At 38.7% G+C, this 15,326-nt stretch overlaps 1 protein-coding gene across 4 annotated transcripts in view; it reads right to left on the bottom strand.

Annotated features, from left to right (window-relative positions):
* Positions 1-330: 330 nt before the first annotated feature.
* GUCY1A1 (guanylate cyclase 1 soluble subunit alpha 1) overlaps positions 331-15,326 on the bottom strand; it is a 59,763-nt gene continuing 44,767 nt past the window's right edge. For all 4 annotated transcript variants that reach the window (XM_028104446.2, XM_028104444.2, XM_028104449.2 and 1 more), the window contains 3 exons: positions 13,356-13,499; positions 9,923-10,077; positions 331-1,227 (listed from right to left, as the gene is read on the bottom strand). In XM_028104446.2, coding sequence (XP_027960247.1) covers positions 1,026-1,227; positions 9,923-10,077; positions 13,356-13,499 — 501 coding nt within the window. In that variant the 3' untranslated portion in view covers positions 331-1,025. The remainder of the gene's footprint in view (positions 1,228-9,922; positions 10,078-13,355; positions 13,500-15,326) is intronic.

The raw sequence follows: 15,326 nt of genomic DNA on the forward strand, positions 1-15,326 counted from the left end.
ACAAGTCTCATTTCCCACTTCTGAACTTAGATTTTCTCATTGGAACTTTATACGGCTCAGTATGGCAATGCAGAATGTCTGCTCAAATAGATCCAAATTTGTGTGTGTGTGTTTAAATGTTTTACTTCTGGACATTATGGTATATTCCCTGGATTCTTACTTTACTCTCATGTTGCTTCTAATTAAATTAAATTAGAATGATATTATTGCATTTTAATATAGGCTGTAACCCTCTTTTATCCCAAATGTTATGATACAAAAATGAATTAATAGGAATTAAATTGTTAATATGAATTAAAATAGCCTTTACCAAAGTGCAGAATAGAAAAATGTCAAACAAAAGGCAGTATTTATTGATATGACACATTACGTTATGGCAGATATTTTTATAAAACAATCTTTGATATTTATAGAAGAACTACTTTATATTCATATTGCATCTAACCCATAATTGCTTATTTTCTTAAAAAAAGAAAAAGGAAAAGTGCAACAGAAAAAAATACTCAACCTATTTTGTTATATACACCAACAGTGAAATGAAGAAATGTAATAAAATGCAGAGCTGAAAGGTTCAAAGAGCTTATGGTATCAAAGACTCTAATTTCTATTTGGAAAGCTTTTTGGAGGTCACACTATCACAAATGCATTTTTACAACCATGGCATTCCACCATGACACAAGACTGTGTGTCATTCCATCAGGCTGTGCGGGTCAGGACACTGCAATTACCTGATAGATGTACATGTGCTGAATTGTGAGTACAGATAATAAATGGTGGGTATAATAACAGAAATAACCCCCAAATGCCATTTTTGAGGTTTCTTTCCTTTTTTTCTCCCTAAAGACTTGAAGTATCGAAGTAAATACATTTTTGTCATGTTAAGTGGAAGAAAAAGTAGATCGTGACTTAGCTCCTGAAATTTTAATACTGTTCTTAGTCATCTGCAATCGTAAAGTGCTTTTAGAGATTCCACCCATGCTCACAGGAGTCAAAACCCAAGGACTAATAATCAGATATATATTTTGCTAATCTATTCCTGAGGCTTTGCCTAAGAAATTGGCATTGCCATCTTCAACATCTTTCTTCTGGAACCATGGTTTTGAATTTGTTACTGGTTGATAATCTTCCAGGAAATGACAGATTCCAGGAATTTCACTGGGGAAGTTTGGTGGAAGTTCTTCCCTTGATCGAGGGGTAAACACAAAACCAGGGCAGTCTTTGAGTAATCTGAAAAGATTAAAATAAAAGTATTAATAAAGATTAAAATAAAAATATTAATATTAAAATTTAATACTGATATAACTGTCTATGCAAGAAAAAACAACCAAATCAATACTCCTGAGACTACAGATCTTCCTTGACTTATAATGGGGTTACATATTAATAAGTTGAAAATGCATTTAACATACCTAACCATGTAACCTACGGAACATCATAGTTTGACCTGGCCTGTCTTAATGTGCTCAGAACACTTAAAGTAGCCTGCAGTTGGGCAAAATCCTCTAACACACAGACTACTTTATAATAAAATGTTTAATATCTCATATAATTTATTCAATATTTTATTGAAAGTGAAAAACAGAATGGTTGTAAGTGTATTGGTTGTTTATTCCCCTGATTGTGAATAAGAGTGTCATGTGGCATATCGCTAGCTAGGGGAAAGATCAAAAATTAGAATTCAAACTATGGTTTCTACTGAATGTGTATAGTTTTCCCACCATTGTAAAATTGAAAAATCATTAAGTTAATCACCAAAAGCTGGGAACTCTCTGTATTAATAAACCAATCATTTACAGTGTGATTGACAGAAAGATCATAATGATTTTTTTTTAAAGATTTTATTTATTTTTTGACAGAGAGAGACACAGCAAGAGAGGAAACACAAGCAGGGGGAGTGGGAGAGGGAGAAGCAGGCTTCCCGCTGAGCAGGGAGCCTGATGCGGGGCTCGATCCCAGGATCCTGGGATCATGACCTGAGCCGAAGGCAGACGCTTAATGACTGAGCCACCCAGGCGCCCAGATCATAATGATTTAAAAAAAAACACCTTCACAGAATAACAAAGAAGAATCAATTCACAATAACAAAAAAAATTCTACCAAATAATATATTTCACTCATATTAGGAAATAAAATTATAAAATATTTTTGTAAAGATATAACCAATAATTCATATAGCAGTAAATTTACAATAGTGGGAAAAAAACCAAAATAATCCAAAACTCTAATAATAGCAAAAGACCCCCAAACCCATGCATAAACATAGTTTTATAGAATAAGGCTTCCTAAGTTGAAAGAGAAAAGACATTGTCCATTTATTGATTCATTTATTTTGTAAATATTATGGAGAAGTAGTCAAGGGCAAGAAGCTGTAAAAGAGAAGTTCTATGTAAGATATATAGATATAGATATATATCAATAAGATATATATATAATCAAAGAATAACATTTGAATCTCTCAATAGAATTTTTATGAATTCTAGGTTAGTACGACTAAAAGGCGATTTAATTGTACAAACTGACACTCCTCTTACTATCTGGTATTTGAAATATTTCTTCTTAAATGTATCTGTTTACCACATTTTATTATCTGCTACTAACTACGTATCCATTATGGTAAACTCCTTTTATTGTATTTGCTTATTTTTAGTTTATTTTTCACGTTTTTATTCATATCCCAGTTAGTTAACATACAGTGTGATATTGGGTTCAACACTTCCATCGGTGCTCAGCACAAGTGCCCTCCTTAATCCCCTCCACCTATTTCACCCATCCCCCACCCTCCTCCCCTCTGGTGACCATCAGTTTGTTCTCTGCAGTTAAGGGTCTATGTCTTGGTCAGCCTGTCTCTCTCTCCCCCTTTGCTTGTTTGTTTTGTTTCTTAAATTCCACACATGAGTTAAATTCATTTTAAGTTCCAATCCTACTGATGAAGTTACTGGCTCTTCTTTCTATTTGCTTCCCTAGCTTTCTGTCAAATGCAAACTTCATAAGCATTTCTCTAACCTATTATTCAGGCATATGTATTCAGGATGGAAAATGTTGACAGTTCTGGGCCCTAAATCAGCTTCCCCAGAAAACCACTTATATCTGCCCAACCAGACCATGGCCTCCGACTCATCTGTTTGTGATGTCATGCCTAAATGTAACAGAACGATGGTGTTGCATTAGGTTTGGTACCAAGACACCTCTCTACGTACTGAAGAAACCGACCGAATAGAAATCCAGGTTTCAAAAATGACAGACCTCAAGTAGAAAAAAACATGTGAATATTCACTTAGCTAATTTTTAAAAACTCATCAATAAATATGTAATCTGCAAAATAATCAATCAAATGATGCTTTAGTCATGATCCATAAATATTTGAGTGTCTGTTATTTATGAGGCATAATATTTGGTAATATATAATGAGAAGTTACAGAATTCCATAGTATTAAAATTATAAGCTTCTAGGCTGGAATAGCAGCAAAGATGTCAGTTTTCTAGCTTTTAAGATGGAATAATAATAGTACAGGCCTCTTAGGACAGCTGTGGAGATGAAGTAAATAGATTAAACATGATTGGTTAAGCATCAATTAATTATCAGTTAACACTCATCATATTGGTAACATTTAGGGAATAGAAACCTTCATATACTGTTGGTGGGATATAAATTGGTAAGACCAATTTGGACAGCTAATTGATGTTTAGTAAAGCTAAACTGGATATTGCCTATGATCTGGGAATACCATTTGTAGGTATATTATATATATATATATATATAGCTTATTCATACTTTAGAATACATTTTATATCACATGCACATATAGTGACATGCTAGACCTGGCCCATACTGGCTTATGAGAGCCAACAGCTAAACATTCAGGAATTTTATGAGCCAATTAACTCCACCTGTAGCTGAAACCTGCTGTGGTGGGAGTACATACACCATAGAAATCGGTAAATGCTAAAAATCAAAGATTCTCCACTTTACTCCCAATGCTGGTTTACCTGCACACTGCTGCATTAGGAATAGTTTAAATAAATGAACTAGGTTTACAATTCATCAAAAAAAAAATCTCAAAAACATAATATGCAGCAGATTTAAGGCAAGTCGGGAAAGGACATGGATAGGTTGAACGGACATCTATTTTTCTCTGGTGGAACCTAAATGAGAGTTACACTCTTGGCCTCTCTCTGCCCACTTTCTTTCCTGGTAGTGAGTTTGGGAGAAGCTGCTGAGCATGCTCTCCTCAGCGCCTTCCTGCCTCTCTTTGGGAGCCTGCCTGTCTGCGGGAAATGTATGTTCTCAGCTGCTCCTACAAACCCTAAGGGGCATAGAGTCCAACATGTCAGACAGTTGGGGGGGCGGGGCCAGAATATTTTATTTTTTTTATAAAATAGGGATCTGAAACAAAAATGGCAACATACTGACATTTATTAAATATTAGGATTGGTCACATGCGTGTTACATTTTCTTTGATTTTTTTTCTGTAGGTTTAAAATGTTTAAAAATTAATTATAAAAATGCATAAAAATAAAACTAAAAAGGTTTGATAAATAACAATAATAAAATTATAGGTAATTAAGATCTTTCTTTTTTCTGTCCACATCAACCCAGCATCTTCTATTGAATATGGTAATTACAATATTAACTTTACATTTGAGTTCATATAAAATATTCAGCACTTAGAAGTGGCCTTAAAGTATGCCATTTGAATTGAGGTGCCTTGCTCACGAAGGCACATCTGGAGAGCTGTGTTTAGCTGTACAGCATGTATTCTGAATACAAATTCTATGCTTTAAGAAACTTACAGATAAACACAATTAGAGTATCATGAAGTTAGAAATGTTCATTAAATCACCTTCAAGAACAAATCAGATTTTTTTTAAAAGATTTATTTATTTATTTATTTGAGAGAGACAGAGAACGTGCAGGGAGGAAGGGCAGAGGGAGAAAAGAATCTTAGGCAGACTCCTTGCTGAGTGTGGAGCCCGATGCGGGGCTCAATCTCAGGACTCTGAGGTCACCACCCTGAGATCACAACCTGAGCTGACACTAAGAGTCAGACGCTTAATCGACTGTGCCACCCAGGTGTCCCAAAAAGATCAGAATTTTTAAGGAAAACAGTTTGGAAAAATAATACCATTTAGATGAAAGCCTGATGGAAGTCAGACCCAAGAAAAACAACAGTCTCAGGGCAGATGTCCACATATGGTGGGAGTTTTTCTTTATTCTCTCTCGACCCAATACCATTTTCCCCAAATTGCTGTATTAACTCTCCTTTTTTCTGTCATCTCTCCATATTCTCTTTCTTCTCTCTGTTCCTTCCCCTTCTAGAATTCAAGTCCTGTTTCCCTGTTATTAGGTTCTCAGATGTTTCTTGCAAACAGGAGTTCCTGGGTCTACGTCCCCACCCACCCTGGGCAGTATCCATTTATATCCCCCACGAGCCATTTTTGTCTTTAATGATCCCTGGATCACCACATAAACCTGTCTTATTAATCCACTGACCTGAAACTTGGACAATACTTAGTCTCGTCTCCGTTTCCTGCACTGCAGTAAGATCAAACAAGAAGGCAGAACATTGTCCCCGAAAATAAAATTCCTCATGACATTTAGAATAAAGGAATGTATAACTGTCATGACACAGCAACATTTTAAATTACTGATTAGAATTGGAAGTGAAAGGCAAGATTTGAAGTTAAGGACTTTTTGTGCGTGTGGGGTATGTATTCTGTGTCCTAAATTTGCAAGTGTCTCGTAAGTGTATCAGGGATGCTACGTTTGATATTCTTTTATTTTTTGAGAAATGTCACCCTAGATTTCAATGTATTACCAGTAAAGTTCTCCAAAGAAATAATTAGGTTTTATATCTGTACAATTTCTAATGGAGTCTACTGTTTGTCCCGAACTTTAACAGAACTGGAATTATGTCTCTATTTTACAATCCAGTTGTTAAATTTCACAAAGCATGGACTTTTGACTGAATTTAAATTATCTGTTCTCTTTTAAATTTTCCTATCATTTGGAAAAAAAATAAAGTAGTTTTTAAAAGAAAGCCTTTTAAAATGTGGTTACACGTATTTCACATTAAATACTTATTTCTTGCCTAAATAAAGCATTTTAACTACCACTTGCCCTTTAGAGAAGACATAAATATTTCCTATATGAGAGTAAGAGGTAAGTAAATTGAAAAAGGAAAAAACAAATAAACCATACCATATTTTTTTACAAAAGATAGAAATAAATTTAGCAAATGCATTGATGTTCAGTATCAATTAAATATTCATTATCATTTACATAGGTGTATAAAAACACATACTAAGAAATAATGAAAAAACACAAAAATGTGAAGAGTTACTGTCTCTGGATCTGAGATTGAGTTATTTTTATTTCCTTCATAACTTTCCGATATTGTAAATTTTCTAAAATAAGCATATATTACTATTATAATAAAAAATAATTGATTAAAAAAAAGGTGACACTATGTATGGTGTAAAATCCTGTATGTGCATGCCTAATAACATTGACTATATGATGAATCTAAGGATTTAAGCTATGAGCCTTCTCCAGTTGCTGAAAATGTATATCAAAGCGTCATGATCCTCTGTTGGGAAGACAAGAGATCCTAAATAACATTTGGGGAGTAAAAGGAGTAGCTGATATCAATGTCTCCTATCAAGATTTAAGACAACCAGACTCTGAGATATGAAACAAAGGAAAAATTTGGAAAAGTTTTGTCTTATACTGTCTGAAAACAATTAAATAGAAGAAATAGAAAATACACTTTTTTTTATGCAAAGGTTTGGTTTTAAGGATAGATACACAGCCAAGGACTCTTCATGGTGCTCATGCATATATATTATGTTATTGAACATGCAACAGCAATGAATGGATTAGCAAATACTCTTACTAATTATTACTCTCACATCCTCCAGATTATTACTCTCACATCCTCCAGAGAGCAGAGTCCTTTCCTCTAAGGACTTGAGTTCTTATCCTTGCCTGGCTTATGTGGGAAGACTCCAGGGCTATTAACCATTACAACAGTTTCCAAGGACTTTTCCAATTCTCTTGCTATAGTAACTCATTTTCAGATCAAAGAGTGGACTGTCAATCAATCAATACTTACTGCTTTCCTACTGTGTTCCAGGCACTGATCTGGAAAGTGGGGCTATAAAATGTATACGCAGGAGGCTGACACTCTACAAGGGGAGGCAGGCAATAAACACATAAAGAAAACACTGTTTCAGACACAGGTGTGAGCTAAGATGAAAAAATAAAATAACGTGAGGTGTGTGGGATGAAAGTTGTTCCTCTAGCTACGGCAGTTAACTGACCGGTGTGTCTTTGAAGAGGTGACATTTGACTTAAGGTCTAATTCTGAGAAAGAGGAAGACGCAGGATGATCCAGGGAAGAAGTGGAAAGCAGAGGAACAGTCAGTATCCTTGATTCAGGAATGGGTTTAGCAAGTCTGATGAAAAAAAGGAAAGGCAGGGTGGCAGGGTATCAGCGAGTGAAGGAGAAAGTGGAACAAATAAAGTGACACAGGTTGTTGGCAGGACACTGATCAAAGAGGACATTTTAGTCTGTGGTGACATACTTAAATTTTATTCTGGCTGCAGTGGGAAGCCATTGGAGGGGTTTTAATGCAGGAGTGACGAGATCTGATTTATACTTTCGAGAGACAATTTGGCTACTGTGTGGCGGGCGGATGGACGGTGGGGAGGAGTTGTACAAGAAAGCAAGCAGAAGGGTGAGGATGATCCTGGGTTGGCTCTGGTGGGACAGAGGAGGGAGCCTTGCCTTGGGGTGTAGTCCTGAAGGAAGTGAAAAAAGATGTATTCAGGATATAATTTGTAGGTGGATGTGGTAAGTTGTTGGGGGGAGAAAGCAATGATCACTCTGAGATTTAGAGTCGAAGGAACGCGATAGATGGTGGTGCCATTTTAAGGAGATTGATAAAGTTAGTCTGGCTGGGGGGAGAGGATCTCATCGGGCTCTGGTATATGGAAAATCATGTGTTCTAAGATGATCATGTTAATTTTAATTTGTCAATTAGTCATCCAAATAGAAACATAGAATAAGATACACAAGTCTGTAGATCAGTGGAGAATTGTGGGATGGGATAGAGATTAAAAAAAAAAAAAAAAGTGAGTCAGTAAAGTCCAGACATAGAAGACAATGGGGACAGAGCTCTGGACACTTCAAAGGTTTGGTAGGAAAAGAGTAACAACACAAAACACTGAGATGGTGAAGTCACGGGTAATGAGAAAACCAGGTGAATGTGGTGTCACAAAAGCCTAAGAAGAAAACGTTCAACAGAGAGAGTGCTCAAGCTATTCAGTTACCATTGAGATGTTGAGGAAGATAAGGGGAGAGAACTGACCATGATTTTCGCAAGGGACACCGATGACCCTGATAAGAACCATTTCAATGGAGTGCAAGGGACACATGCCAATCGGTGTGAGTCAGAGAGCCAATGGGAGGTAAAAAAAAATAATAGAGATGGTGAGCATGAACAACTTGCACCAAGTTTTGCTGGAAAAAGGAACAGAAATATAGGGGGGTAGCTGAGATGCACTTGGTAACAAGGAATATACTATTTTAAGAGGTCTGATAGTAAGATATGTCTGTATTCTGATGGGAATAATCGTTTCACCAGAGAAATTAATCGTAAAGAGAGCAGGTATTTTCAGGAGACAAGTTTTTGAGAAAGCAAGCGATGTGGCAGCACTCAGAGCAAACCTGGGGGGAGCATCTGGAAGAGGAGCAGGGCGGAGGGCGGCACTGTCACCCCAACAAGTGCCTAAGACCAGGGCCCCGGGGGAGCTAGGTTAATGGGGTCTGCCCTGGAGAAGGTGGTGATGTGCTTATCTGATGCATTTTTGTCTTCTCCTGTGAAATATGAAGTGAAGTTATCGACTTAGAGCCAGGGCTGGAAAGGAAAGGCTGTGGAGTTTTAAGGACAAAGAAAGTGCTATAAAACAGCTGTCTCTGAGAATAAGAACGATAACTTGCTTGGTACAGTTTGGTATGTTAGCTACCACATGTATCTGGAACACGTTTTGTTATTCAACCATTTCCATTGTAATTGGATTCTTTTTTTTTTTTAAAGATTTTATTTATTTACTTGACAGAGAGAGACACAGCGAGAGAGAGAACACAAGCAGGGGGAGCGGGAAACGGAAAAGCAGGCTTCCAGCCAAGCAGGGAGCCCGACCGAGACTCGATCCCAGAACCCTGGGAACATGACCCGAGCCGAAGGCAGACGCTTAACGACTGAGCCACCCAGGCGCCCTGTAATTGGATTCTTAAAATGAGATGAAACGTCTCCCTGTCTGGCACCTGAGCTGAGGGCATGTTGAGGACCATGCTCTATAACTTGTGGGGACCATGCTAAGTCTGGGTGGCTAGTGCCAGGATGGTTCTGCTGTCAGAATAACCATCAAAGTATGGAGAGCATTAATACGTGCTTTGAAAAGAATAATAGTGGGGGGGGGGGGCGCCTGTGTGGCTCAGATGATTAAGCGTCTGCCTTTGGCTCAGGTCATGATCCCAGGGTCCTGGGATCAAGCCCCACATCGGGCTCCTGGCTCAGCGGGGAGTCTGCTTCTCCCTCTCCCTCTGCCTCTCCCACTGCTCATGCTCTCTTTCTCTCTGTATCTCTGTGTCTCAAATGAATAAATAAAATCTTAAAAAAAAAGAATAATAGTGGGGGAAGATAGGACGTGTGTTAAGGGTTACACCTGGGCTACAAATATCTCAGAGTTGTTCTCATGAAGCTGAGTAATTTTAAAAAAGGTGGGGATGATAAAATTATTGCTTTTCTCTTTCTTGTCAGATTATCTAAGCAAGAAAATGTTATGGATGATAATATAAACATGACAACTGTGTATAAATGAAAAGAATAGATTTCAGGCCTTCAATGCAAACCGCACCTGTACGTTGTTGGGCTGACATTGATTTTCCGTGGTACACTGCAGGACTCAAATTTGTTCGCCAAGGTGACATTGTTTCCAAAAAGACAGTAACGAGGCATTTTAACGCCAACGACTCCAGCAAAAACTGATCCAGAGTGCAGTCCAATTCGCATCTGAAAGCCAAAAGTAACACAGTGTCCCCGTCACTGGCAAAATACTTTGCGCTCGTTCGTCGGTACCGTATGAACGCCCTTTACATGATTTTACCCTTCACTGTCACTACACCATTCCACTCTTCCACAAGACTTGCCAACTTCCCTCTACTCGCATCCAATTAAAAATTACTAGTACAAAATCAGTCACACCTCTTAACTCTTCTCCACTACGCACTTAGGTCTGTTCCACAAAGCATCTTTGTTTCAGCTGCCTTCAATGTCTGAAACACATTTCCATGCATCCCTATCACAGTCACCAGAGTGACAAGGTGAAGCGTCTGTGGGCTGTTTACGTGAACCTGCTCTGTCCATCAAGGGAGACAAAATTCCTGGCCCCCAGGGGTTGCTTCCCAACGCACTGTCAGAGAAGGGCAGGAGAAGCCGGCTCTTAGAATATAAAGGATAAAAAGAACTTTATGACAGACACTTCCCCGCTCTTCAGTGACGAACGTGAAAGGAGAAAGGAACTGTGATGTTTAAGTAGAACACATCACAGACAGAGGAAGCAGAGCTGGGGTTGCTTAGACCGGCATCGCAATGACCACAGAGACACTTTTGTTAAACCCGCCCGGATGCAGGGAAAACCAGAGCTGGGCCATTATCTAGATATAAGGTGCGGTCTGGGATATGCTGGGGTAAAAGTTTAGGAATTCTGAAGGTTACCAGTGATTTGGAGAACAATTAAAACAATATTTTAAACTGGCATCTTCTATAAGATCCTAATTCTTGATGATCTCAGGGCATGTACAAATTCTGAAATTGCTGCTACAATACAGTAAGTTAAAGATACAGTAAGTTCAAGTTAAAGTCACATATTTTATATGACAATCGGGCCCCATGTTCATTCGTTTTAAGTCCTCTGTTCAGTTGACCATTCAAAAGAAGTTTCATTAGATATATGCATTTTAAACAAAGGCTAAGTACTCAATGATTTAATGTTGTTCAGAATTCAGAAGACTCCAGTTTAGCTTAGTTTTACAACTGATTTTAGGTATCTCCTAACAATGTTCCAGAATCATTTGCTTATAAGACGTCAAATCATGAATTCTGCACAATTTTCAAACAAAAGCACTATAGTATGAATCAGGAGACCTGCATTCGCAAACAAACTCTGCTAACAATGGATAGTCTGACTTTCTGTGAGTCTCTTTATGTCCCGTTCATTATTTCCTCATCTATAAAATACAGGATTGAATTAGTTTTAGAGTCCCTTCTTTGTCACATTTTCATTTTAATCAGCAAAGCTTAGTTATCCGTTACATCTGGTATTTTTTTCTTTAGGAGAATGTGGTTTTGCACATATACCATCTGATCAATATGAGCAAAAGGCTATCTTCTGTGTATAAATAACAAACACCATTTTAGCACATAAGTTAGATCAGGCTGCTCTCTTTGGGCACTCTCCTGGTTAAACCCGTTTCTCTCTCTGTACTTAGTTATTCTAGCTTTGTCTCTTTGATAAATTTATGATAATTTTTTTTTCTATTTCATAATCAATCAATCCAAACGAGGCAGATAAAGTAAATGCCCCTTGGTTCCTCCCATGCTGCTCTCCCTCCCTCTCTTCCCTTTGCCAGTTCTGAATTTCGCTTTCAATTCCACAGCTTTCTTATCAGGGAACTTCTCAAATTCACCAGCGAATTCACAAATTTCATTTAGAATTCATGAGAAAATGATCCAAAGTTTATAACTTTGGATGCGCAGCACGCCCTGAATGGAAACCTGCTGGGGAAATCTTCCATTTGGGGACCATGTTTGCCACAGCACGTGTCTCATCGTAGACGCCTTGGGAATAGGAAGGGGGGTAACAGGAGTCTGTTTCCAAGTTCAGTTTGCACTTACTGACTTTCCCTGCCACATTCAGCCCTCTGGTTTCTATCAATACTCCACCTGCGGCTTTCTAAGCCGGAGCAGGTGGATGTTAGTAAGGAAATCAACAGTGATAGATGATTTATACATATGGCATGTTGGAGAAACACATAGAGCTTGAAAAAAAGAAAATATTTCCTATTCTTTCACTTTGATTCTATTCCATCGGGTAGCAGGGTAAGAAGGAGAAAAAGGTTGGGCTCAACATATGGCTTCTATTATGAAGAGAGAAAAGGCTACGCTTCTAAGTATTATAGTTTTGTATTTTACATTTTTTCTTTCATTTCTCTATTATTTTATAGCATGCCAGATAGGATTCTATATGACTTCAAAGTTCCATTTCTTTTTTTTAAAGATTTTATTTATTTATTTGAAAGAGAGTGAGAGAGAGAGCATGAGCAGGGGGGAGAGGAAGAAGCGATGCAGGACTCGATCCCAGGACCCTGGGATTATGACCTGAGCTGAAGGCAGATGCCCAACCGACTGAGCCACCCAGGCGCCCTTCCAAGTCCCATTTCTGAAGATCATCAATTGAGAACTGTTCTATAAAAATTAAGTAGCAGATTCACTCAATTAGGACAAATAAAGGTAATCTTCTTGTATTCTATTAAACTATAATGCCAAGCATGGTAATTTTATCTTCTCATCTGTAATAAGACGTTATTCTGAGATAATCTAGAAATTTTAGAGTTTATGTGCTTTGGAAAATATTGGGGTGGATTAGCAGTCAATTTTCATTATAATGTAATGCCCTCCCCTGCAGGGATTGGAAGACTAAAAATGACGTGTTCCAAACTCCCTTGCATTTTCTAGGTGCGTTTCGGTTTGGTGATCAGATATACTTGCAAGCGATTTGGAAGCCAGGCTTTCGGCTATGACTGCAACTCTGCGGCCCACAGTGGCAGCCTCTGGGTTTTCTACGGCAAACTTAGCCCAGTTTCTAGTCCCTCGTCTTGTGAAGGTCATGATGCAGGATTTCCATGTTACTGACTCAAATTATAATACGTGCAGTTTTGTTCTGCAGCCAATAATAGAGGCAGCAGCTTTCTGAACATAGCGGTTTCCTGACTGCGGCTGAGGTGGTATAGTTCTGGAGCCAACTGCTTGATCTTGGAAAAAAACAGGGGCTCTGAAGAGCAGCGTTGGGAGCCATTTTTTGAAGGTTTCACTTATAGATGGCTTTGTTTGTCCTCTTGGTGATTCTGTGAGCCACTGGAGACCCAATTGTAAATGTTTTCTGGCTTCCACCACTTAAGAGATTTTGCTCTCTGCAACCAGACCCTGACGGATGGACTATTCTTTGGATAACTAATTAATAAGCATGTACTCTCCATGACATTTGCTGGGCAGTATATGATCTGCCTTACCTTGATAGGTTCTCCATGGGGAGACATAACTTCATCAGAGAGCTCCATCATCTTCAGGGCCATCAGTGCTATCTGAACAGCATGGGTGTCACTTTCTTTGTGTAATCCCCCAGCCACACAGTATGCGTCACCAATGGTCTCCACCTGCACATAACAGATTTTCCGTATTACAAATACACGTCAGAAAGAAGGAGAGGGAAGGTCATAGAGCAGAAATTGCAGGGGTCAGGCCCTCTGGAAAATCAGAGTAAATCAGACACTCTCAGAAATGGCTTTCTCTTTCACGAAATTCATCAAGTTTAGATGCTTTTACATCAGGCGCTGCTCTGGAGGACAGTGTGGTCCTGTGAGCACAACGTCAGGGGGTAGCTTCTACTCCCAGACTAGCTGCTGACTCAACACAGCATTTCACCTTTTTTTTCCCCCCACCATGTAAAGTGGCTCTGTAGAGGCCAATGATGTAATGTAAAAGATATCTTGTGTTTATGACAAATTGCTTAAAGATACCGGAATCACTTGCTGATTTTATATCCTCCTCGCGTGCAGTGTTTTGAACAGTCACTGCTCAACCAATGTCATATGAAGTTAACAAGAATGTGTGATATGAAAGTAAGACATTATAGTTTTTCGAAAGGATTTGGGGATTCTCAGAGCAACTATAAGTAGGTTGCCATGAGTATCAATCACGAAGTATAGAAATCAAGATGTCAAACGAGGGGGTGCTTGGAAGCCTGTTGAAAATCAAGCTGTTCTACAAATTCCAAGTGTTATCATTGTCATTACAGTTGTTGTAACGGGATTTTTATCTGTCCGTGATGCTGATGACAAAGCTACTGGTTAATTTAAATCCACAAATAATCCACCAAATCTTCATCATTGCGTTTTTCTTCTCCTCTAAATATTTACTGTAGCTAATAAGCTACAGTAAGCTACAGCTAATAAGCTACACATCTAACAAGATCATACCACTTCTCTTATCCAAACCTTCTCGTACGGAGGGAGATGAGAAAGGAAAAAAGAGAGGGAGACAAACCTTCAGTGATTCTCCATTTCACTCAGAATCAATGCTGAAACTCTTAAAATGCCTCCAAAGTTCTTCTGACCTGTCTGCTAATCTCTGATTTTATTTCTTCAGCCTCTCTCTTGGTCACTTTGTCCCAGTGCCATTGGCCTCCTGTTATCCCTCAAACGTACCAAACATGTTCCCATTTGCTATTCCTCGGGCTGGAACAATCTCCTGAAGAGAGCCACTTGGCGTGTCCCTCATTTCCTCCAGTGCCTGCTAAAACATCCCCACGTGAGAAACGCCTCTCGCAACTGCCCTCTATAAAATAGCAATCACCCTTACCTTCTGCACTTCTCCTTCTCAACTTTATCCAGAAGAGCACACCAGTTGGAATGCTATAAATTTACTCATTGGTTCATGTTCCTTCTTTTCCCCAGTAGAATGTTAGCTCTCTCAGTTTGCCTCTTTTACTAACTCCTAAATTTCCAGTGCCCAGTATATTTGCTACCAAGTGAACCAGGTGGCAGTGCCTCTTAAAAGCTTTTCCTCAGCAACGAATATATAAGAAGTGCCTAAAATAATGGCTAACATATCTCATGTGCCCAATAATTGTCACTTAATTAGAAGAAGTGGCGCCCTCACTCCTACTTGGTGTTAGATGCCTATTCTCTACGCTATCACAGAAGCCTGTGTTCTCAATCAGGCTTTCACCTTGTCATATGGAAATCTGGCAGTGGTCAGCCCCTCCCTCCTCTACTCCCACATATGAGATCTTTTCATTCATGCTGGCCAACCCTGGCTGACAGTAAATATGCGCTGAAACAATCAATAAATGAATACCGAATAAACTGAAAAATGAACAACAGACTAAAAGACAACAAGAAAATGAAATTAAATAAAGTCCTGGTACAAACAGGTCCTGGGGGGGCGGGGGAAGCTAGACTATTCCTTGGAAGCCACCACTC

The sequence above is a fragment of the Eumetopias jubatus genome, unplaced genomic scaffold, assembly GCF_037043125.1.
Source record: "Eumetopias jubatus isolate StellerSeaLion01/CBP00866 unplaced genomic scaffold, mEumJub1_p1.0 scaffold_2, whole genome shotgun sequence".
NCBI lineage: Eukaryota > Metazoa > Chordata > Mammalia > Carnivora > Otariidae > Eumetopias > Eumetopias jubatus.